The 24,338-nt window shown below is 39.0% G+C and overlaps 1 protein-coding gene across 2 annotated transcripts in view; it reads right to left on the bottom strand.

Annotated features, from left to right (window-relative positions):
• Positions 1 to 24,338, bottom strand: part of LOC128022666 (phosphatase and actin regulator 3) — a 48,207-nt gene extending 23,869 nt beyond the window's left edge. Inside the window, exons 1-4 of one of the 2 annotated variants that reach the window (XM_052610447.1) lie at positions 24,150 to 24,338; positions 1,652 to 1,813; positions 576 to 650; positions 314 to 451 (exon numbers count right to left, since the gene is read on the bottom strand). In XM_052610447.1, coding sequence (XP_052466407.1) covers positions 314 to 451; positions 576 to 650; positions 1,652 to 1,813; positions 24,150 to 24,252 — 478 coding nt within the window. In that variant the 5' untranslated portion in view covers positions 24,253 to 24,338. The remainder of the gene's footprint in view (positions 1 to 313; positions 452 to 575; positions 651 to 1,651; positions 1,814 to 24,149) is intronic. The other variant, XM_052610448.1, reaches the window with a different exon arrangement.

The raw sequence follows: 24,338 nt of genomic DNA, 5'->3' as shown, positions 1-24,338 counted from the left end.
TGTTACAGTCTTTGTTTCATGTGTTATTGACATTTATTTGTGAGAACTGTTTATACTCTCGCGCTACGGTATATTCATGAAACAGAATATTCAACAAGAAAGAAAGAAAAATAAATCTATTTTCAGTGAATTGTGGGGAAACTACTCCATCAGTACCATTACAATGACTTTAACTATGAACTATTTCTCAGGTGCATGTTGAACCATGAGTATAAGGACAAAGACGGGAACCCTAATTTCAGGAATGTGTGTTCATAAAGCCAGTTTTCAGTTCATCTGTTCTGCAGAAGGTCATGTGTTCACGGCTCCTGACCTGAGGACAGATTGTCTTCATCAGAGCCGAGATCATCCGTGTTGCTGGCCAGCGGCGCCATGGGCTCGTCCCCGTCAGACTCGTCCAGCAGGGGGGTCCCTCGCTCCTCTGTACTCCCACCACACACAGGGCCAGACTCTGCAAGCACGGGAGAAAGATGTCATCACATGCTCATAATAGCCTCAGCGCTCTGCTGGTGGTCAGACAGGACATGTGACCGTGTTAGCGATCTGCTGAGAAGAGAGATGTGGCCGTTTCTCACCCATGCCAGCTTCTGCCCGGCCCTTCCTGACCAGATCATCACGACTCTGTCTGCTGGGCACTCTCCTCTCCAGCCCTGCAGATGCCATCAGACACAGTTAAACACTAACACTACTGTCCTCAGTCTCCTGTGGGGAACATACTGATAATCACTCGAGTTAGGACTGTTCAATGTCACTTACAACCAAAGACCGAGGTCACAGACATTTTTATAATAAATATACATTTGTCTAGTTATGTAAAGCTATTAGGTAGTAACTGCTATTTGTGAGTAAATAATAATAATAATAATAATAACAATAATAATAATAATTTTCAAAACCCTGTAATCACAAATGACAAGAAATGTCAAGTCAATTCATTGGTAATAAAACGTCATTGAAACTTTTGTTATTGTGTAAACATATTATTTTTGATCATTTATAAGTATTATATTTAATTTCTTACATAATAATAATAATTATTATTATTATTAAAACAATTTATATAAATCAAAACAATTTTTTTTTTAAATAATGTTTTAAATACATAAAAAAAATGTAAATAATTGTAAAACTTAAAGACATCAATTAAAGTTATGTCTTTGATGGTCAGTCTCTTGTAGCTTTTATTTAATGGTAAAATTATTACACACAATTTAATTTATTGTTTGTATTTTCAAAATTCATTTTAATAAGGACATGATCAGCGTTCAGTACATGTTTATGTCTATTATTAAACAGAAGCTTTTCACTGTTTCTTGTCTGTTTGTTTCTGGTAGCCTATCGGTTCATGCACTAAATCTGAGGATTTCTCAGAGAGTATTTCTGCGGGTTATATTACACCAGTAGATTTCTTCATGACTGAACCAATCTGAATTCATTCAGAGAGAAACAACACAACACTACCATCCTGCTTAGACATTATCTGCACTGTGGCAAAGGAACATGCACAACTCTGTCTAAAATGCTACTCAGTATTGACTTCTTGTTTATTGAACTGTAGATGTTGATATTTAAAATTGATTCAATTTTCATTAATTTTGTGAAATGAATAGTAGCCTTTATCAAATATTGTATCACATTTAACTGAACTGACCTGTAGAGCCCTGTCTCAGTTTCTCATTTTTCTTTTTCCTCCACTTCCAGGGCTTGAAGATGCGTCCCAGGCTGGCCAGTTTACTGTTGCGGCGGACGGGGGGAGTCCGGACCCCTGACACGAGACAACCAGAGTGAAGAGCTCTCTGCTGATCCATTACATCTACAACAACAACCAGACAAGCAAAGACATCCTCAAAGAAGGCTGCTACTAAACCTAGCCACTGCGATGATGACACGTCCCGACGTACAGCTCAGAACAACTCATTTACACTAATATTTAATAAATACTTCCACTAACCAGTTCAAAAGATGTGAGATGACAACAAGCATATGCATTTTCATAAGATGTACACTGCACGTAACAATGTAAAAACTGAATAGAAAACAATATGATTCAAGCATTTATATGCTCAATTCTTTGTCCCGTTGATTGGATTATTTCGGGTTTACACCACCTTTTCCATTCCATTCAAAACTGAATTTATGGTAACACTTTAGAATAGGGAACAAGAGTTTTCCTTGAACAAACTCCTAATTTGCTGCTTATTAATAATTAGTAAGGCAAATTTAAATACGTATGGGGTGGATTAAGGGATCACAAATAAAGTCATGAAGAATAAGGTATTAATATATAGTATGTGTCAGACACAGACGAGGACACAGGGGATTCAGTGATATAGTGTTTAATGTGAATCAGAGGTTTCAGACACAGGTGAATCTTGACACGTAGATGACACAGAGAATAACACAACTTTCCTTCAGGTGAATGGTGATACAGGTGGCGACTCAGACGAAGACGATGGGAACAGGAATACAGATGAGGATGAAGAGGGTTCAGTAGATCAGGTAGGTTACACGAATGGCGTTCAGGTAAGTGAGGAGATCGGTGCTAGACCAGACACTGGGTGATGGTGACTGATGGCTTTATATGTGGCACTGGTGATGATGCACAGGTGTTCAGAATTCAGGTGATTGCGGACGAATGGGTGTGGCGTAAGTGTCCGATTCCGGGAGTGTAGAAGGTGTGGCTGTGACAGTATGCTTTATAAGTATTAAAAATCAGTCAGTATGCTAGTAATATGCATGCAAATCATCAGTGAGAATTGGTCCTCGAATTCATTCATTGAGGTGTTTATATGAAGACTTTTCTATTCTATTGATCCATTTGGGTGCATGTGATTGTGAACATAGCTACTGATCGCATTTTGGATCCCGTTTACACCAGTATTTAGAGCTGTCCTGACATGAGACCACCTGAGATGTGTGTTAATAACAGCTGCACAAGGGGTCTGTAAGAGCCAGGGATGTTCTGTGTGGAGTGAATGGTGTCTGCAGAACAGCAGCAAGGTCTGGGTCCAATCTGGTTCAATTTCTGTGCCAACATCATCTGTTTTCCAATGTGGAACAGCATATGGGTCATGTCCCCTAAGGCAAAACATTAGTTTTAATTCAAAAGCTAAAGAAACATGTGAAAAACTTACCAGAAATGTATCTGTTAGTATGAAATCTGACACTCAACCTCATGTCATTTGAAACCTGAATAATGTTCTTCCTTCCAAAGAACACAAAAAGAGAAATCTTCAAGAATGTTTATGCTGCTCTTTTTCATAAAACAGAACGTCTAAAACCAGATGAAAAACACCAAAAAAGTTGAGCATTATGTTCCAAGTCTTCTGAAAACTTACAAGAGCACTAAGTAAGGAAAAAACTGACAACACTTTCAGTTTTCTCCTTACTCTCTTCTGTGTTCACACATTTTCAAACATGCTGTGTGAAAACAGATGGACCAGGCTTGACACTAGTTATTCCAAATGTGATTGGTTTATGACTAGTCACATGACTGATGAATGATCATGATGGGTGAACTTGGCATGGGCGAATAATGATGTACAGAAAGCTAGTTTACAGGTTGCATGAATTACTTTTTTGTCACTTTAAGCTCAATGCCACTGTGTTACTCAAATGAAGAGCCACCAGTTTCAGTAATCTATGACAAACAGCAGTGGACACAGAGCTGTGCATCATGCCTGTCTCACATGGTCTGCACAGACACCAGCACACAAACAAGTGAAAAGGCAGTCCTGGATAACCCACAGAAATCCAGTCTCTCCTGCAGCTCAACACGCTCTTCAGTTCACAGACAGCTGATGAACTTGATATCCACACCTGGTCCCGTACATCAATCTCAAACCCCATCAAACACACGCTGCTGGAGACTCAAACCCTGCGACGGAGCAGGAATAAAAGCATCTCTCCTCCACAGTCTGGCTGAGACGGAGAGCTGACACCTCAGGAAGACTGCAGATGAACCGTGGGCAGCGCTGAGAGCTTCTATCTCTGTCTGTTTCTTCCGTTTGTCACACCTAAAACTGCACCAAAATGAAACAACAACAACAACTAAAACCTCAGAAGGAGCAGTGACGGATGCAAACTGTGTAATAAATACATTTATATTATAACCAATCGTCTACAATCCTTTCTTTAGGTTAAATAAGCAGAGGTTAATGATATGAGAGGGAAGGAGGGGTTTGCAGGGGGTTAGGAGTGCAGATTGGAGTGAGAGGGGTGTGAGACTAATGGTCAGCCAGTTGGTGATTCTCCACAGACTGATGTTCCTCAGACCAGTCCGTACTGATGCCAGGACCTGTTTTCTCAGCCCTTCAGAGTAGTTTTTAGCCGCTCTGATCTCCTTTGTTAGTTCTGGCCTGGTCATACAAGATTTAACGCCCACTTCTGTAAGCGTCCTCTTTTGCACGACAAAGCTGTTTGACTTTCCCACCATGGTTTATCATTATTGAATGATATGAATGTCCTGGTAGGAATGCAGATATCCTCACTGAAGTATATATATTGAGTTATAGTATCTGTGAGCTTATCTATATTGGTGGCTGCAGCTTCAAAAACACAAAAATATAAATAAATAAAAACATCATAAACTGGGATAACAAGTTATTTTTACCGAAGTCCCTTAAATGAGGCAGGTAATTTCACTCGGCGGACATCACTGAAATGTCTCTCAACACTATTTTATCTCTCTGAATGGGAAAACATCAAATTCTCCAAAACTGTTCACCAAGCTTATGATTAAATTTCATATTAAAAATCATCAGTGAAGTCCGACAACAGCTCATAAATGTTGTTTTTTTTATGCTCAACTAGTGTTAAGAAGTAAATTCAGGCTAGACCCAGTGCACATGTGGAACCGGAGACTAACAGCTGCAGTGACACAATGACTTCATCAAATAGCGACCGGCTGTTTTGTTAAGAGAGAGGGACTATTCCCTGTTGCACACTGCACTTTCTTCCATTCACTAGTAATATCAGTGCACCTTCTTATATCTAAAGTCTCGGTTGTTACCTACTAAGTTATGTTGTTGGAACTGCTGCTCTCGAGCTGTGATTTGAAGCAGTTTCTTGGTAGCATGGCATATCATGCTCTTAAGCACAAGCTAACCTAAATTTCATAATACAAACATTTCAAAGTACATTTCAGCATTATTAATAGAAATGCTTGCCTTAGCAGGCACCATTAAATATGTAATCAGTAATATAAAACAAACGATACAATAATTTGATGCTTCGTTTAGTGAAAGCTTACACTGAATCTACATCACACACACACTGCTCAATGAATCAATGCATTCAAAACAGGACACGATTGCTGTAGTTTCAAGGCTGATATAAAAAAATAAAATTGTATTTATTGCATTTATTATTATTTACGGGTGGTGTGGTACTTTCTGGTGCGACCACACTCGCCCCTTCCAGCTAAGCTAAAAAAATTAACATATTCTGTTTACTACAGCTTCCACTGCCATTAAATCATCCGTAACAAAATCATTTATGATCATCAACATTTATAAATGCTAAATGTAGTAGCTGAAATAAACACTCAACAAACTGCGCATTAATGCAATGCACTTATATAACAGCTCAGCAGTACTGTGATCACATGTGAAGTTTCTATAGAGAGCAGAGGATGCAATTCAGCTTAGATTTCTCCAAGATGCTGGTGTGGTGCAGTCAGACAGAGCCCAGACGATGGAAAGCAGGTCAGCTGATCATGTCTTACTAAACCAGCGGTGCAGGATCCAGGTCAAGTCTTTTAGCTACTGCAGCTAAAGCACAAGCCAGGGTCAGAGCGCCGTTGCCATGACGACTCCTCCGGATGCTGCAGCATCACTAACGGGGGTTGCTGGGTGGATGGGGAGGCTACTGCCACGCAGAGCCAATCAGAGTCGAGCGCCATGGAACACACACCAGGCATCCCTCTATTTATAATTTCTAGATGTCGTTGTGAAGAATTTATCATGTAATGCTCAGGAGCGACTGGAGAGATGCACTGTATGTCATTCATATCAAAATACAAGACAGTAGCCTATGCATGGAGAAATCGATGAGTACACCCCCACACAGCTTCCTCTGAATCATGAAGGTGATCTGGTCGTGTTTTCTGCTCTCTGTACGCTGCTGGAGTGTTTCACCTGCACAACACCTCTTCTGTTATTAGACTGTGAGGAAATAAGTCGATAGGAAGTTCTTCAACAGGAGCCATTACTAAAAGACTCTTCCCATGACCGTGAAACAAGGTACTGATAATTTGGAGGCTAGATCTTTTGGTGAATGCCTGAAGGGACTGAAGTTGCGATTGCTTTAGAATAGCAATATCAAACAGACTGCAAGCTGATTCAAACGCGTCAGATTTAGCATGAATTTTGTGTAAACAACATATCTCAAATGCTACTTCACACACACACTATATCCAAACTCAGCCAGTGACTGTGAGATAAAAAAACTAATAAATCAATAAATAAGTTCAAATTATTTTTCTCAACCATAACAAATAAACTGTGACGAAGTCAACAGAACAGTTTTGATACTACTAATGCATAATAAACACACTTACGCGCCTTTTCAGTAAGTTCCCGCGATGCTCAAGAGTTCAGCGCGCGCTGCCGTTTCACCGCACGCCCCACGGTCTTCAGGCGTGCTGTGTGTGTGTCTGTGTGTGTGTATGTGTGTGTGTGTGTGTGTGTGTGTGTGTGTGTGTCAGGATCGAAATGTGTGAGAACTAGGACAGCTGGACTTTTGAATCTTCCCTGCTTCCATGAACTCAACAAAACATCCCTTAGCAGAATCACTCGCGTGCGCGCAGCATCATAGCCAAGCACCGCGCGAGCGAAACAGCAGTTCATTTTCAATGTCATTCGTAAGACGTTATTTTTTCTAGCCTTTTATTCTGCTTACAATATTGAATTGTGGCTTGAATAATAACCTATTCACTATAAAAGAGTGTGAAAAAAGAACCATAGCCTACTCTCTTGCAAGAGTGTGACCTACAGTAGATGCTGAAAATCTTTCATACACGAGATGATGCTAATGTGAATACGCACACGGATGAAAGGTTCAAACATGCATGACGTTCGTTTTACTCAGTATACCATATTTGTAAAGGCATCTTTCATTTTTAAAGTAATTTTTGGCCACATTCCTTAAAGTAAAAAAAAAAAAAAACCTATTAAACATTTCTAACCTTACTGATCATTGGGGAAAAATAGACATACTTTATGAAGTACTTTGTCACATAAGTTGTTCCATGACTCTCTCTTTAACACAACAGGGGAATTTTTGAAGAATGTGGGTATTATTGTACTAATAATATGCTAATAATAAAATGGCAATAAAAATAAGGATTGCATTCTTGCATAAATGCATTATAAAAGCAGTCTGTATAACGGCTCTAGTCCTCTGAAGCCATAACATGCTTTATGTATCTTTGCAAAAAAAACGATAACTTTTAAAAATATAAGACAAGAGAAAAATGTTGGTTTAGATGGGACATAACATGTCATATCGCGTAACAGGCCGTAATGCAGTCAAAGGCACATGAGTTCACTCTTAAGTAACTGGCAAACACTCAGTGTATCTTTCTCAGGGTATATTGAAAGTATTTTAGATGGTTTCTCTTTCATTACACATCTGGGGGTCACATAGGATTGATTTTGAAAGCATGTTCAGTACAACATGAATTGTTTTATTTCACACTACTGAGAGCGTGCTGATGAACATACGACTCTCTGAACTGCTGCAGAGAAAGAAATCATTCTGAACAGAGATTATTGCATTTAAGAGTAGAAATGAGAAATCTGGCTTCAGAAGAACAAGACGTGTCAGTCAGTGTTTGTTTGCTTGAACATTCTGCTAAACATCTTCTGTGTCTCATAGACTTTTTCCCCCATTTTATTCCCTTTAAATGACCATCATAACATCACCAACACAGCTGCGTTATTATAGCAAATAACAGTATGTTGAACATCCAAGAGAAGCACTCAGGAGAATGTCAAGAGGTTTGTTTGTTTCTATCTCTTCACGGGCCTTCATTGGCTTGCTAGCAAACTGACAACACAAACTAGGTCATGATGTAAAATTGATTAGTTGTGGTCCAATTTTTTTAATGTTTCATCACATTGATCTGTGTACATAGTTGCCACATAATGGGAGTCCCATGGATCGAGACTCCTCTGGACTGAGCATTTTATGTTTGTTAATTGTGAAAGCATCTCCGAATCAAATTCTCTTCTCGATTTCACATTGTTCAGAGCTAATATGAACACCGATGAGGATGAAGGGAAGTTAATGTCCCCAGAGACTGTAGCGGTAAGTAACGCTGCATTCAAGAGAGAAAGACTCTCTGGGGACTTGTAATGGAGATCCGTCAATATTTAGAAACATTGTATTACAGACACGATCGATTGTGGTCAGTGCAGCATAAATACTGTTTAAAGTCTTCAGTGGTTGTCAGGCTCATGGGAGTGGAGTCGAGAACAGCAGAGGAGATGTCTGGCATAAAGCACCAAACATATACAGAAGAATGGATCTAGAACTGCAGAGTGCTTTATGATTGATTTTTCGGTGCTAAAACCACATTTTGACCATATAGAATAGAAAATATTTAAGGCCCAGGACTGTCTGCAGATACACAGCAGCAATAGTGTTTACATTTAGCATCAAATATGCATCGGCATCGAGTTCAGCCTTTTCAATGTTCCTGTCTTTCAGGCTTTGGGAATTCAGTCATGCTGAAATTTAGAGACTGAAGGGATGAGCATGGAAGAATGTCACACAGGACGCCAGACTGTGACTTTGTTTCTTTCTGTATCAGTAGAAACTTCCATTGAAGGTTTTTTTTTTTTTTCAGAAAGCTATCGACTCAATTAATGCACAAAGAAAAAGAAGTGCATATGAATGTTCCCTACCCAAAATGTTTCCTTCGAAGAGATGCAGCCCAGCAGAACAAGGTTTTGTGTTAGTGTACAGTTCTGAGTCATCCAGCTTCATCATCCAGGCTTAACTCTACAGCAGAACGTGTGCTGGTTTATCTTGAATGCTTCTGAGTGGGAGGCTTATTCTTATTTTTAATCATAGAGACAGGAGATATGGGGAGGAAAGTGAGCAGGACTTATCATCAGGAATTTATAGGGTTTACAGCAGCACATTGGTGTTACAAACCATTCATTAATTTTCTTGTTATTAATGATAAGTTTGGGGTCAGTAATATTTTACATTTATCAAGGATGCAATGAATTGATCAAAAGTGACAGTAAAGACACTGGTAATGTTACAAAAGACGTCTATTTCAGATAAATGCTGTTCTTCTGAACTTTATTGTTCAACAAGGAAACACGGTTTCCACAGAAATATTGTGCAGCACAATTGTGTTCAACACTGATAATAATCAGAAATGTTATTATTAAAAACATATTTTCATAATTTCTGAAGATCATGTGACACTGAAGACTGGAGGAATGATGCTGAAAATACAGCGGAGCATCACAGAAATAAATCAAAATGTCAAAATATATTTCAATAGTAAACAGTTGTAAATTGTAATAATATTTCACAATGTTACTGTTTACTTTTTAATGTATTTTTAATCCAATAAGTGCAGCCTTGGTGAGCAGAAGACATTTGAATGGTAAACGTTTATATTTAAAATATAACAGCAATATTTATGAATTACATTCTATTTATCATAAAAAGAAAATGTGTATCTTAAATCATGCTAATAAAAGCTATATCCCACGACTCCCAGTAACCAGAGGCTCAATGGTCTCATATGTGGTGATGAGAAAGGTCAGATAAAACAGTAGCCAGCTCTATGACAGCGAGCCTTACACAGCCCTCCACACTTCTCCATCTCTCCTGAGCAGCACAGATGCCTCACAGAGAAACGTATGAAACCTTTACATGCCACTGCACAAAGATGCATTAAAACTGAAACGTCTGATAGTGACAGTGTCTAAAATATGGCATGGAAATAATTCATTCTATGCATTCTGTGTCTTCTGTGGTTTTCTTGAAAATCAGTTCTACGCAGCTTGTTTAAAGTGTACACGGCACTTTTTGACTGCAGAAGGATTTAGGGAGAAGCATGCTATAGCTACTGGAGACCACAGTAAAACTAATGAAGTCTAAGCAGTCTGTGAGGTAAACATCTGCTGTCGTGACCATAATACAAGAACATTCAGCAGCTAAATGAACATCACACGCCAATTCCAATAGATTAGTGGTTAAAGACTCTCCAAGGATCACAGCTGGATAACTGCAGAAAATAGTTGAGTCTCAGGTCAGAAAACCTTTTAAAAATTGGTTTCAAGAAAAGTTCTCCTAGCTCATCCAAAAACAAACTAAAGCATATTCAGTTATGAGACATGACTGGAACTTCAAATGGGACTGGCTTCTATGATCAGATCAAACTAAAAATTTGCTTTTTAGCAGTAAACACTCAAGATGGGTTTGGTGAAAACAGGGATAAAAAGTACCCCATGTATACAATGATATATACTGCTGTATTTTTGATGTTGTGGGCCTATATTTCTGGAGGTCCTGGACATCTTGTTTAGACACATGGCATCATGGATTCTATCAAATACCAACAGATAAAAAATCAAAAAGTGACTGACTCTGTTAGAAATCTTATAATGGGCCATGTTTGGATTATTCAACCGTACAATAATCCAAACACAAACCTCAAAAACCCGAAACCCAAAACTAAGCTTCTGCTATAGCCATTCCAGTCCTCTGACCTGAACCCTACAGAACATGAGAGGAGTGAACTGAAGAGGAGAAGCTGGGAATCTGACGGGTCTGGAGTGATTCTGGATGAAGGAATGGTCTCTGATCTCTCGTCAGGTGTTCTCTAACCTCATCAGGTATTATAGGAGAAAACTCAGAGCTGTTAAACTGGCAAATGGAGGTTTCAAAATATATTGAATAAAAGAGTGCCATTAACTGTGGCCAATGTGTATTAGAGAAAAACATTTATTTCATAATGATATTTCCTCCCATTATAAATTCGTATTATTCAATGAAAGGATACATTTTTGTGAATTTTCACAGCCTTCTTTGATCATATTTACCAAGGGTGCCCATATTTTTGCCCATGACTGTATGTGTACTTTTAAAAAGTGTGCTTTGTAATAAACTCTATAATCTAGTGTGTTATTCAGTATTACATTTCAGTTAATATATTTTGCATGTACTAAATTGCAGCTTCATCATGTGATCGTCAAATGTGTAACTACAGATATATTAAAATACATTACATTCAAACTAGAAATGACATTGAAGTGTATTTTAGTTTATCATAAATGCTTATGAGTACATTCAGCTATACACTTTAACCATAATTCATACACAATATAATTATGAATTTACATATAAAGATGCACTTAAGTGTAATGTAAAACCTTCTTGAGTGAGTCAAAAAACACTTGGTATTTTTCCACTTATTGATTTGATTCGGTATAAACTTAAACTATTTTACATTTTCACTTAAATGTAAATCACTTTCAGTTAAGTGTCTAAAAACATTACATTCAGTTTGCACTTAAGTATAGTCCATGGTATATATATATATATATATATATATATATATATATATATATATATATATATATATATATATATATATAAAAGAGTAATCGAGTTTGAAAATGTTTACTATGCAAAACATTTAAATAATCAGTCATATTTTCAAAGTGGGTTTTGCTGTTGCCTGGAAGGATGACAGTCCTGGACGTTTGGACCATAAACATCTCACATGTACAGTATATAGTTGTTTTCAACCGTCTCTAATGAGAGCACAATCAGAGGGGACTGAGGATGAGTCCTGACTCATGACCTCTCTGAGTGTGTTGTTTTTCTCTCAGTCGCTCGTTCTCGCGCTTCCTTTGATGTGTGGGTGAGCGGCAGCTACATCCGTCCTGCTGGGCATCAGCATGCTGCCCTAATTACCGCCCAAAATGAGGGAAAAGCTCTCCATTCCACATGCAAAACATCCGACATTTTCATGCTGTATGACTTATATATATTCATTACAGCTTTTTTTTCTCAGATTGGCATGTTGACATCTAGGAAACATATTATTTACGAGGCATCTCAGAGAGCAAGAATGTATGTGTGAATGTGTGTATTTTGGTGTTATTCAGTTCTGCAAGCATTTAGGTCAATGTGTGCATCATTCATAAAGACACTTGCAGCAGTCAGGAGTGCATGGCTGATGGCTCTTAACTGTTCTCCCTTAGGGCCATTTCAAATCAGCATGGCATGGAAATAAAAAAGCATAACATATGATTGAACGACATATGGGACCACCTATGTGGGTCAGAAACCCAACCCCCGAAACACACATGACCGAATGGGATATTCTGTGGTTCACAACTGGTTTGAATAATAGAGTAACAAAACTGTAAACACAGATAACCTTAAACTGAAACTCTGTGGTGGATGAATGAATTCATCAGTAGTAGAACAGTATTGATGTCCATTCATTGATTTACCACAACAGTCCATCAGATGACTTTGGAAGAATTGGAATATAGTGCACTATAAGCCATAGAGATACTTTTATTCTTTTGGGGGGTGAACACTCCATTTTTGGAGCTTGAACACTTCAGTTCCCTTTATAATTACATGGAAATGTGCAATAAAAATAATTTATTTTCTTTCTTTTTTTTTTACACAATAAAGTAAAATACAACGTGCCGGGTATAAACAATGACAGAATTTCACATTTTGGGCTGCCAATGCATGGCAAGGCAAGTTTATTTTTTATAGCACATTTGTGTATGAAATTTCCTTGCCATGCATTGAATAGAAGTGAGGCAAATTAGATGGATGCCAACATGGACTGATCACGGGACAGGGCCTAAACTGAGAAAGCCATGAAAGAAATAATGCAAACTAAAACTAAAGAGGAATATTTCAGCAAAAAATGTGAAATTATGTCATTGTTTACTCACCCGGCACTTTGTATTTTACTTTACTGTGTGAAAAAAAAAAAATCCTTATTGGTAATTGGTAATTCAAAGTGCTTTACATAAAAGGAAGTAAAATAATCATAAAAAACACAACATTAAAAAAAGGAATTGATTTAAAATTAATTTAAAATGGTTAAAAATAGGAAATTATTATACATAAAATATAGTTCAAACATTTTACAGTTCTCATTCAGTAAATGCACAGCTAAACAGATGACTATTATTAATTCCTCATTGTTATTAGGACATGTCCCCAAAACCTTCAAACTGGCTGTTATTAAGCCTCTCATAAAAAAGCCACAACTTGACCCCAGAGAACTAGTTAATTATAGACCAATCTCGAATCTCCCTTTTCTGTCCAAGATACTAGAAAAGGTGGTATCCTCACAATTATATTCCTTCTTAGAGAAAAATGGTATATGTGAGGATTTCCAGTCAGGATTTAGACCGTATCATAGTACTGAGACAGCTCTCCTTAGAGTTACAAATGATCTGCTCTTATCATCTGATCGTGGGTGTATCTCTCTATTAGTTTTATTGGATCTTAGTGCTGCGTTTGACACAATTGACCACAACATTCTTTTGCATAGACTTGAACACTTTGTTGGCATCAGTGGAAGTGCATTAGCATGGTTTAAATCGTACTTATATGACCGCCATCAGTTCGTAGCAGTGAATGAAGATGTATCATATCGATCACAAGTGCAGTATGGAGTACCTCAAGGCTCAGTTCTAGGGCCGCTACTCTTCACGCTTTATATGTTACCCTTGGGAGATATCATCAGGAAACATGGTGTTAGCTTTCACTGTTATGCTGATGATACGCAGCTCTATATTTCCTCGCAGCCCGGTGAAACACACCAATTTGAAAAACTAATGGAATGCATAGTCGATATAAAAAATTGGATGACGAGTAATTTCTTACTGCTAAATTCAGAAAAAACAGAGGTGTTAATCATAGGGCCTAAAAACTCTACTTGTAATAACCTAGAACACTGTCTAAGACTTGATGGTTGCTCTGTCAATTCTTCGTCATCAGTTAGGAACCTAGGTGTGCTACTTGATCGCAATCTTTCCTTAGAAAGCCACGTTTCTAGCATTTGTAAAACTGCATTTTTCCATCTCAAAAATATATCTAAATTACGGCCTATGCTCTCAATGTCAAATGCAGAAATGTTAATCCATGCATTTATGACTTCAAGGTTAGACTATTGTAATGCTTTATTGGGTGGTTGTTCTGCACGCTTGGTAAACAAACTACAGCTAGTCCAAAATGCAGCAGCAAGAGTTCTTACTAGAACCAGGAAGTATGACCATATTAGCCCGGTCCTGTCCACACTGCACTGGCTCCCCATCAAACATCGTATAGATTTTAAAATATTACTTATTACTTATAAAGCCCTGAATGGTTTAGCACCTCAGTATTTGAATGAGCTCCTTTTACATTATACTCCTCTACGTCCGCTACGTTCTCAAAACTCAGGCAATTTGATAATACCTAGAATATCTAAATCAACTGCGGGCGGCAGATCCTTTTCCTATTTGGCGCCTAAACTCTGGAATAACCTACCTAACATTGTTCGGGAGGCAGACACACTCTTGCAGTTTAAATCTAGATTAAAGACCCATCTCTTTAACCTGGCATACACATAACATACTAATATGCTTTTAATATCCAAATCCGTTAAAGGATTTTTAGGCTGCATTAATTAGGTAAACTGGAACCGGAACACTTCACATAACACCGTACTTTCTACATCATTAGAAGAATGGCATCTACGCTAATATTTGTCTGTTTCTCTCTTGTTCCGAGGTCACCGTGGCCACCAGATCCAGTCTGTGTCCAGATCAGAGGGTCACTGCAGTCACCCGGATCCAGTACGTATCCAGACCAGATGGTGGATCAGCACCTAGAAAGGACCTCTACTGCCCTGAAAGACAGCGGAGACCAGGACAACTAGAGCCCCAGATACAGATCCCCTGTAAAGACCTTGTCTCAGAGGACCACCAGGACAAGACCACAGGAAACAGATGATTCTTCTGCACAATCTGACTTTGCTGCAGCATGGAATTGAACTACTGGTTTCGTCTGGTCAGAGGAGAACTGGCCCCCCAACTGAGCCTGGTTTCTCCCAAGGTTTTTTTCTCCATTCTGTCACCGATGGAGTTTCGGTTCCTTGCCGCTGTCGCCTCTGGCTTGCTTAGTTGGGGTCACTTCATCTACAGCGATATCGTTGACTTGATTGCAAATTAAAACAGACACTATTTCAACTGAACAGAGATGACATCACTGAATTCAATGATGAACTGCCTTTAACTATCATTTTGCATTATTGAGACACTGTTTTCCAAATGAATGTTGTTCAGTGCTTTGGCGCAATGTATTTTGTTTAAAGCACTATATAAATAAAGGTGATTGATTGATTGATGAGTTTTGAGTCTGGATTTAAATGTGACTAGTGTTTTAGCGTATCTGATCTCTTGTTCCAGCTGCGGGAAGCATAGTAACTAAAAGCAGATTCCCCTTGTTTTGTGTGAACCCTTGGCATTTCTAACTCGATCCTGACTCGATCCTGAGTGGTCTGTTAGGTTTATATTTATTGAACATATCTGTTGTACTTTAAAATCAATCCTAAATGTAACTGGAAGCCAGTGTAAGGACCTGAGGACTGGTGAGATATGCTCAGATTTTCTGGTTCTAGTCAGAATCCTGGCAGCAGCGTTCTGGATGAGCTCTTACATGACTACTGAAACTAAGATCTGTCTCCAGAATCACACCAAGATCCTGACTTGATGTTAAGTTGTTTGACCCCTAGAGTCAAGGTATGCATTCACCTTGAACACTTCATCTTTGTTTCCAAATGCAATGACTTCAGTTTTCTCCTTGTTTAACCGATTAAGCGGTACAATAATTGACCCTTGTGGGACTCCGCATGTCATGGACGTCCACTTAGACTTATGCTCTCCTAGACTCACATAATAGCCTCTCCCTTCTAAGTATGATCTGAACCATTTAAGTACCATCCCAGAAAGCCCAACCCAGTTTTCCAGTCTCTGTAGATGGCACCCATTAACTGTAATGCTAAGTTTCTCCGAATCTGTTCACATGAAAAAGCAAACACATATACATATGGGATTTTTTAGCAAATGTTTTATTTCTGGGTGAATTCTTCCTTTAATATAACAGATTGGCACCCCACGTTTCCATCATAACCCATTGTTCTGGTTTGATTTGCATCCTCTGGTTTATGCTGACTGGTGTGCATCCAAAGAAAAGAGTAGTTGTCTTGCATGCCAGTCGTTTCCCGCTGTCTCGTTTCTCAAGAGCTGTTGGCATCTGAGCTAATCTGCTCTCTGGCGGCGTGTGCAAATGTCGATTTAATGAAGTGTGGAGCGTCTTGAGTGATGGCTACAGTTCATAATCTCTCTGCTCTCTCAAGCCTGCTTTTGCGAGCTGGTCAGTGCAAAAACAAACACTCCCACTTTCTCTTTCAGGCTCCAGCTAGCTTCAATCAGAGGGTCCCGCCTTCCCGTCACTCATCCGAACCATCGAATGGGAGTGAGGTGTGTCACGGTCCTGGGAATCGACTGGCTGACAGTGACATCATAGTTCTGCCCACCGTGGGGCTCAGTTTGGGAAGTCAGGGAAAGCTCTGCCTGGTACTGTGTGGGAGGGGAACTGAAGAAGTCAGTAATCTGAGTTTGACTACAAGCGTATGTATTCGGTTTTACAAACGCTGCTGTCAGCATGACAGATTACAACTATTCCTAAACGAACTCAGTGGAGAGTAGAGCCCTGAAAGAGCACACAGTGTGATGCAGAAAAACACTGCACCTAGACTTTCAACAGGCATTTACTTCACCCTATGAAGACCAAAATAATTATCAAAAGGAATGCAAAAACATTTGCTTCCGATCATATTCAACTGATACAATGGGCTGCAAAGTTTCTTGGTATTCTGGTGTTTTAGGCTTAGTGTTGACTAATTAACTGTGTCATTATTTGTGAATATTCTTGTTATCCTCAGGGTAACAGCCTACAGATGTGCTCACACTAATGAAGATAACTATAAAGATAACTATAGCAATAATTAGCATCCAAAGATTTGTCAGTGGAGTAATTGCTTATTTTAGTAACACCACTGAATACAGAGCATTCCAGGCAATCCTAAATTAAATATATATATATATATATATATATATATATATATATATATATATATATATATATATATAAATTGTTTACCATGATATTGATGCATTGATTTAAGCAAAGTAGGTTTAATACAATATTGATTGTTTGATTTTTTTTTGTGAAATTTTAACGAATTTTCAATGCAATTCTACACCAAAAAAAAAATGGAGTAGGATTTACTTTGAAACAATTTTCATTCAGTAATGTCGCTAACACTTTTCACAAATATTTACAGCGAAACAGCAAGTTACAAATGTATTTAGACATCAAATTAGAAAGACTGAGACTCTATTTTCTTGTAAAATATACTCCCGTGTATATGGACCCAGCTCTAATGCTGCATTGTAACACTGGTACTGTATGGCTCCGACCACAAAGCTCTGCACATACACAGTGAAACTGAAGGTCACTTAAGACTGATGGGTCATTGGTGACACCAAAGCGCAGCACACCGTAACCCCCTGCTGTCGGCCAGGTGGACACGTAACAATTGCCTCGACATCGTACGCTAGTCACAGACCGACCACAGTGACACTGGATGGGAACCAAAAGCCCCTGCAATCCCCCACAAGCCACCAGATCTGACTCATTCCTCAGAAGTCTCAACATACAGTCCCTACTGTTTTGGGATGTACTAAAGTCTTCCACGGTGTAAACAAACTGGAATAACTGTCGTCTCAGCAGTACTGAGTCTTCCACAGAGGCTGTAGAAATGCTCCACCCCTGCAGATCCATTTGGCAGGGCCTCTCGTCTCTTAACCTCCCTCTTTAGCACCGTTTTCCCAGTCCTCAGGGGAACATGCAGGCAGGTGCCTTTTTATAGACCTCCTTCTTTTCCTGACACTTCCCAGCATGCCTCAAATAATGTCACAGGACTAAATGTCCCGATTCTATACACAGCTTTAATAACAGAGGTCAGGACATATTATAATGCAAACAGGACAGTGGATACAGAGTCCTTGCGGTAAAGTCATTATCACAAATTAGATAAAGACAGGGTGATTATTACCCCGATGCTATGTGAGGATGACTTTTTTGAATTTATCTTATGGACATCTTCTAAACATCTATCTGACATCTGATAGAAAACATCCTATAGTATTGCATATGTATTGCAGATGAGCAAACACTCAAAAAAATAAGTTTTGCAGATGTCAAATAGGCTTCTATGTGCTGTATGTGTGCAATCAGGGCACTGATTAATAGATTAAGTAGACCCAAACTCATTTTCACCTTCACACATTTTTAACTGAATGGATGCAAAAGTACACGGACCCAATTCTTTACAATTTGCATTTGATGAACTGCAAATTTGTGTGTATTCATATAGTCTCATTTGTATGTTTTTTTTATTATTATTATTTTTATGCAAATGAAACTGTATAAATTCACACAAACTTGCCATTTCATAAACTAGATGCATTTCTCATGAGACTAGGTTGATGGAAATGGAATCAGATTTGTTTAATTCCATAAGATTCCTAATACCAATATTATCTTACCCTTTGTGGCGAGTGGGGCGGGGCCGAGAGGTGTGGGAACGAGGAGTGAGGCCAGGTGTAGTGATTAGAGATGAGCTGCACCTGCGCCCCACCGCCAGTATCGAGTCCCACGTAGGAGATGGAAGGATATAAAACTGGAGCGACTATAGTGAAGGACGAGAGAGGACCAGGCCTGGGACATTATTTTATATGTTTGCTTTTTATTTTGAGCGCACCAGTCGTCCGTGAGGGGCTGGTGTGCTGTTTTGTGTTTATTTTTCAATTATTAAAATGTTTTGATTGTGCGCCGGTTCCCGCCTCCTTCTTCCAGATGATTACGAATGCAATATCGTTACACCCTTGAACTACAATTATTGCTTTTGATTTCTGCTCACTTCTGTCTCTGCTTAAAATTTTCTTTCGTTTTATGTGAAGTTTACAGATCCAATGATTTCATTCAACCCAAAATTCACTAGAAAATGGACACTAAATCAGCAAATCAATTACGCAAAGCTCAAATTTATGATAGAGAAAGTTAAAGAAACAAACAATGGCTGACCAGGCCCACATAAAATCTGTGTCTGTAGATGACGATAACTTCAAACTCTTCACAATTTTTCTCTGAGAAACTCCTTTCTGATTTAATACACTATTTTTCTCCGCAGCATTGGGGGAATTGGTGATCCTCTGCCCATCTTGACTTCTGAGAGACACTGAGAGGCTCTTTTTATACTCAATCATCTTAACAGTTGACCTACTAAATTTCAAACAGCTCCTCCAGCTGTTCCTTATTTACCTTTAACTTTTCCGGCCTCTTACTGCTACCAAAATCCAAAATGAGCCAATATTTGGCATGACATTTCAAAATGTCTCACTTTCAACATTTGATATGTTATCTATATTCTAAGGTGAAAAAAATATAAATTCATGGGATTTGTAAATTATTCCATTCCTTTTTTAATCACAATTAGTACAGTGTCCCAACTTTTTTGGAATCGGGTTTGTAGAACACAACTCATTCACAATGTTTTACACATTCCCTCCCCCTTACAACTTCACTTTTTAACTATTTGGGCTGATTTGATTGTACTTTCAGACGGTTGGAAGGAAATGGAGCTGGCAGGTCTGTGTTGTCCTCGACCTCAACACTAGCTCAGCACACACATTACTAAAGCAGTGCGCTTACATCTCCCTCCTGCATGCTCTGGATTAATCACTGCTCTGAATATTCACTGCAAACGTCCTACAACGACTAAATATAGATGGCTGATTAATAAAACATGAACACAAATGAGGTGGGGGGGGGGGTCTTAATCTAATAGTCCTAAAATTGGTGGAACATCCAATGAAAATAAGGGAGAATCAGTGGGGTTCTCTTTGATGTACATGCAAAACTGATCCAACAGCTTCCTGTGGGTTAGAGGAGGAGTATAATCCAGCTCAAGACACCCTGGAGCCACCCTGGGGACAAAGAGACTGATCTGCAAAGCTTCATACTGATCTGTGACCAGCTCCTTCATCTCAAACACTAACCATCTGCAGACTTCATACAGAGCTAAACTGATCTAAGATCGGTATGGAGGAAAGATGTCAGGAGGATTTTTACACTTTCTGTAGAGAACACAAGTGGTGATTTTTCCAGTGAACTGATCACATGTTCGCCAGGGGTTTACTGTATGGTATTCCATGATGTTATGTGTTGTATAGTGTGTGGATATTTTTATTGTATTTTTTTTTTTACCAATAAGAAGTAAAAAATGTCCCCCTAAGTCTCTGAGTTATTATGTAGTCCCTATATATATATATAATATGATTCAAGAGATTAATAAATAAATTATCGATGAAAACCTATTTTGTTGTCTGGCAGGTGAAAAATACCATAGACTGTATAAAAACATGGACGTAGTGTCCGTGACGTCAACCATAGGTTTCCGAAGAGCGTTCTTGAAGCCAAAAGTAGGACGAGCCCGCCGTCATCATTTTGGCTGCGCGTCACTCCCAGATAATCAAAAATGGGCAAAAAGGTGAGAGCAGGTTGCTGAAACCACGCCCACCTAGCTTGAGGACGGTGACAGTAGCTTCAATCCACCTGTCACTCAAGTGGCCACGCCCTTAATTATGCAGAACTTTAAGGCTTAATATAATTTAAAAAGGATGAGTTATAAAAAAATTCAACCCCCTCACAGTTGTCATGAAGGATGAAATTAGCTACATAGGCCAAAATCACTTTTGACCCAGGCTGTAAACATGCTTTCTTCTGCTGTAAAGTTGGGCATTTTAACATGGGAGTCTATGGGACTGACTCCCTTCTGCAGCCAGCCTCAAACATCCAGAGAGTGGGAGGTTGTCGCTTGGTAAATACACGTTGAAAACTTATCCTTGTCAAAGAAAAAAAAAAGGCAAACCTGTTTGAGGGCTACAACAATACATGACCCCTGCATAACCTTATTACATACACAAATAATCAATCTAAGGCATGTGAATGTCAGTGGAAATTACAGTTCGTGGCCTGTATGAAATGTTGCTTCAGCAGCTGATGAGTCATGTGCAGTGAACTACACACAGCTATAACATTGAGAGAGTCTTCAGTGGCCTGCTGCTCTCCAGCACAGTGTGGATACTCCACAATACTGCACTGACTGCAGGGAGACCAGTGAGAACATGCCAATGTTTAGCTAGTGTGGGCTACATCTGTGCCCTAAACAATCTGTGCGACCATTCAGCCCTGAATAATACAGAAACGTGGCCCAAACATTCCTATTTCTCTCTTGTTCGGACACCTCGTCATGTCCTCTCCTCAGCGTCGCCTCCTGTACAGTATCTGTTTATCTCTTTGGCTGTTTCTCAAGAGGCGAGATCAAAGCCGCAGTGGGTGTGCTGCAGGGATGGAAGGCTTTGTTCTCAGTGAAAGAGACGAGAAGACTTGGCCACTGGCATCACTGCCAGCTCCTATTTTGTTATGCAGCATGCTGCCAATATTCTGATGTGCACTGAGATGTGATTATATGGACTGGGGCGTATTTTAAGGGAAGATATCTTCTCCTCATCTGAAAAAGCACATATTGTATTGTCCAGTACTTTGGGACAGTATTTCCATGGTCTTGGTCTTGTCCAGTCACTACAGATACATGTTATGGTCTGTGCTGACTGGTGTATATGATGGGATCATATAGCTTGTGAGCTCATGAGCTTGTCTCAATTACAACACTGTTAACAAGTGCTTTTCAAGTCCTTCTGGCAAGGTCTTATTTAGGAGTATTTATGACATCACTATGGTCGGAGTAAGATGGGATGCACCTTTTCTACCCAAAAATAATCTCTTAACTCTACTTCTATAATGAGTGTCTTTGCTTTTTTATGCTTTTATGTAGTTTGTTTCATTTTGTTATATTATAATTGTACAATACTATCAAATTTTGTAATTGTGACTTAGCTAGTTTTATTTTAAATGAAAAACGAATGATTTCCAAAAACAATTTCAGCAAATTTACCATCAAAACAGATGCTGTGTCTACTGTATTCGGCATATTTTCCCATTCACACTTTTCGGAGCTGGTTATATCTTGTAAAAAAGGTTGTTGTTTTTTTCACCAATAATGTCACACAACCAGTTTGAAAAGTATAAGTCCACGTCTGCTGCTGATTAAGGACAATAAATTCCCACTTTGACAGGAAGAGACGGTTTGACATATAAACTGACAAACCTGGGTTTGTTTTGCTTTTCTTTTTAGAAGGCATTCAGGGGAAAATAGTTACACAGCAGAATTTCTGCTTGTATATAGTTTAATTGCCATTAAATGTTAAATAAAACTCTGTGTATCTTTTAAAGATTATATTTTGCTCTGTTCAAATCACTTCACTGTGCATAGATTTCTCAGTAAATGTGTTCCTTGTCAAACATGACCTTGGCATTGCAAGTCATGCTGTACACTGTAAAAGTACAAATGTGCAGTTTAATTTTTAAAAACAGCGTTTGTTTGTGTAACTTCATTAGGTTGATTCAGTCACACTGAATAATACTTTTGACTTCATCAGAACCAGTGTATTCAGATGTTTCCACATCAATGCATGTTAGGTTATGTAATAAAAAATTCTTTACACCAACTGAGTTCCAGAAGTTAATTAATAGAGATTTGACATGTGTGCACTTCTTTAAAGCACAACAAACGATAATTAAAACATGATTATTTATTGTACTTTACAGACTTTTTTTTAAAGTATGTTTTCCTTAAATGTGTTAAAAAGCGGTGTTGGTGAGTGGTGTTTTATGAAAGTAATATCATATTTTCTAGTTTTAAGATTTGAAGTGCACAACAAGGCAGTGATGTTAAGTTCAGTGTAACATTACAAACAGTGTGAATTACGTAATCAGATTTCACTTTCCCCAACAGGGATTAAGTTACATCAACTTCGCATAATAAAACACAAGCGACAAGCAGCTGTCAAACAAACATTCCCTGTATTAGTTGCAGAAGGATATAAATACGGTTTTGACTACAGATGCTGATTTTACCGCAGTATCTATTGCACTTTAACGCTACATCATCTGGGAAAGCAGTTAAATAAGCAACTATGTAGATAGCATTAAGCCGTTGATATGTTATGGGCCGGTGTGATCGGTGACAAATCCAAGGATAAATGTTCACCACCTGTCTGTGTCCAAACAGAGAGCTTTTAACACATTTCAGTCACTAATCCCACATTAGCCTTACAGAGCGAGTAGTTTCCCACATAGTGATGCAGAAGTACGTTCAGAAATAATAAATGTTGATTATCACAAATTCCAGAGTTAAGCAAATGTTTACTGCGGCAGATACAAACCCATTTCAGCACTACAGAACTAGTCAGAAACAACAGCTTCTACTAACAGCTGCTTTCTCATGTCCTCTCACTAGCAGAAGGTAGTAGTTTGGCCCTCAACGACTGTATGATTGGAAAGGATCTCTGTGATAAGTTAGGCCTGTCTCAGTTAATTGTATTCATCCCCTCTAATGAAGCCATTACAAACACTTGAAGTAATAAAGGCTCATCCTTCATTCAGTCATCCTTCCAGCTGCAGGATGAATCACAGTCTAGTGCATATAAAGGTCAGTAAAAGACATGATTCACAGCTGTGATTAGTCATGTGTGCTGCTGGGCAAACGCAGAGGACACTGAAGGTAAAAAGACTGGGCAAACATGTCGCTTTTAATATCAGGCTTTAACCAAATACTGAAACGAGCTCATGAGGCTGGACATGTCAGGATGTGCATCCATCAGTCACGGGGAAGCCCGGCGCGTCACAGCAGCATCAGCATCAGCATCAGCACCAGCACCGCACACAGGAGGAACAGCACTGAGCCATTTCATCCACAGCCTGTGGGCGATGCTGGAATATAGACATCCAGTCACGCCAATATTACTGTTCTGTTTTCTCGAAAAACGGCCGCTGCTCCTATACCTAACTATCCCTCCGCCATGTTAAAATCAGAAACGGTTTTCTGTATGTAGATCACTCACCTGTGCTGTTCGTATAGACGACACGCGCGTCGGTAATGCTCGGGTCACTGTGAGATCTTCCTCTCCGCACAACGCGATCTTCTGATCCATCTGATGTGGCCATGGAGATGAGAACAGACGAGGATGCACAGAAGAGCAGCGCGCGCGCTTCAGTTTGACAGCTACAGCAGTGTGGGGTGTGATTACTGA

Source organism: Carassius gibelio, chromosome A11, assembly GCF_023724105.1.
Source record: "Carassius gibelio isolate Cgi1373 ecotype wild population from Czech Republic chromosome A11, carGib1.2-hapl.c, whole genome shotgun sequence".
NCBI lineage: Eukaryota > Metazoa > Chordata > Actinopteri > Cypriniformes > Cyprinidae > Carassius > Carassius gibelio.
The sequence above is the reverse complement of the archived record's forward strand: the minus strand, read 5'-3'. Positions and strand labels throughout refer to the sequence as shown.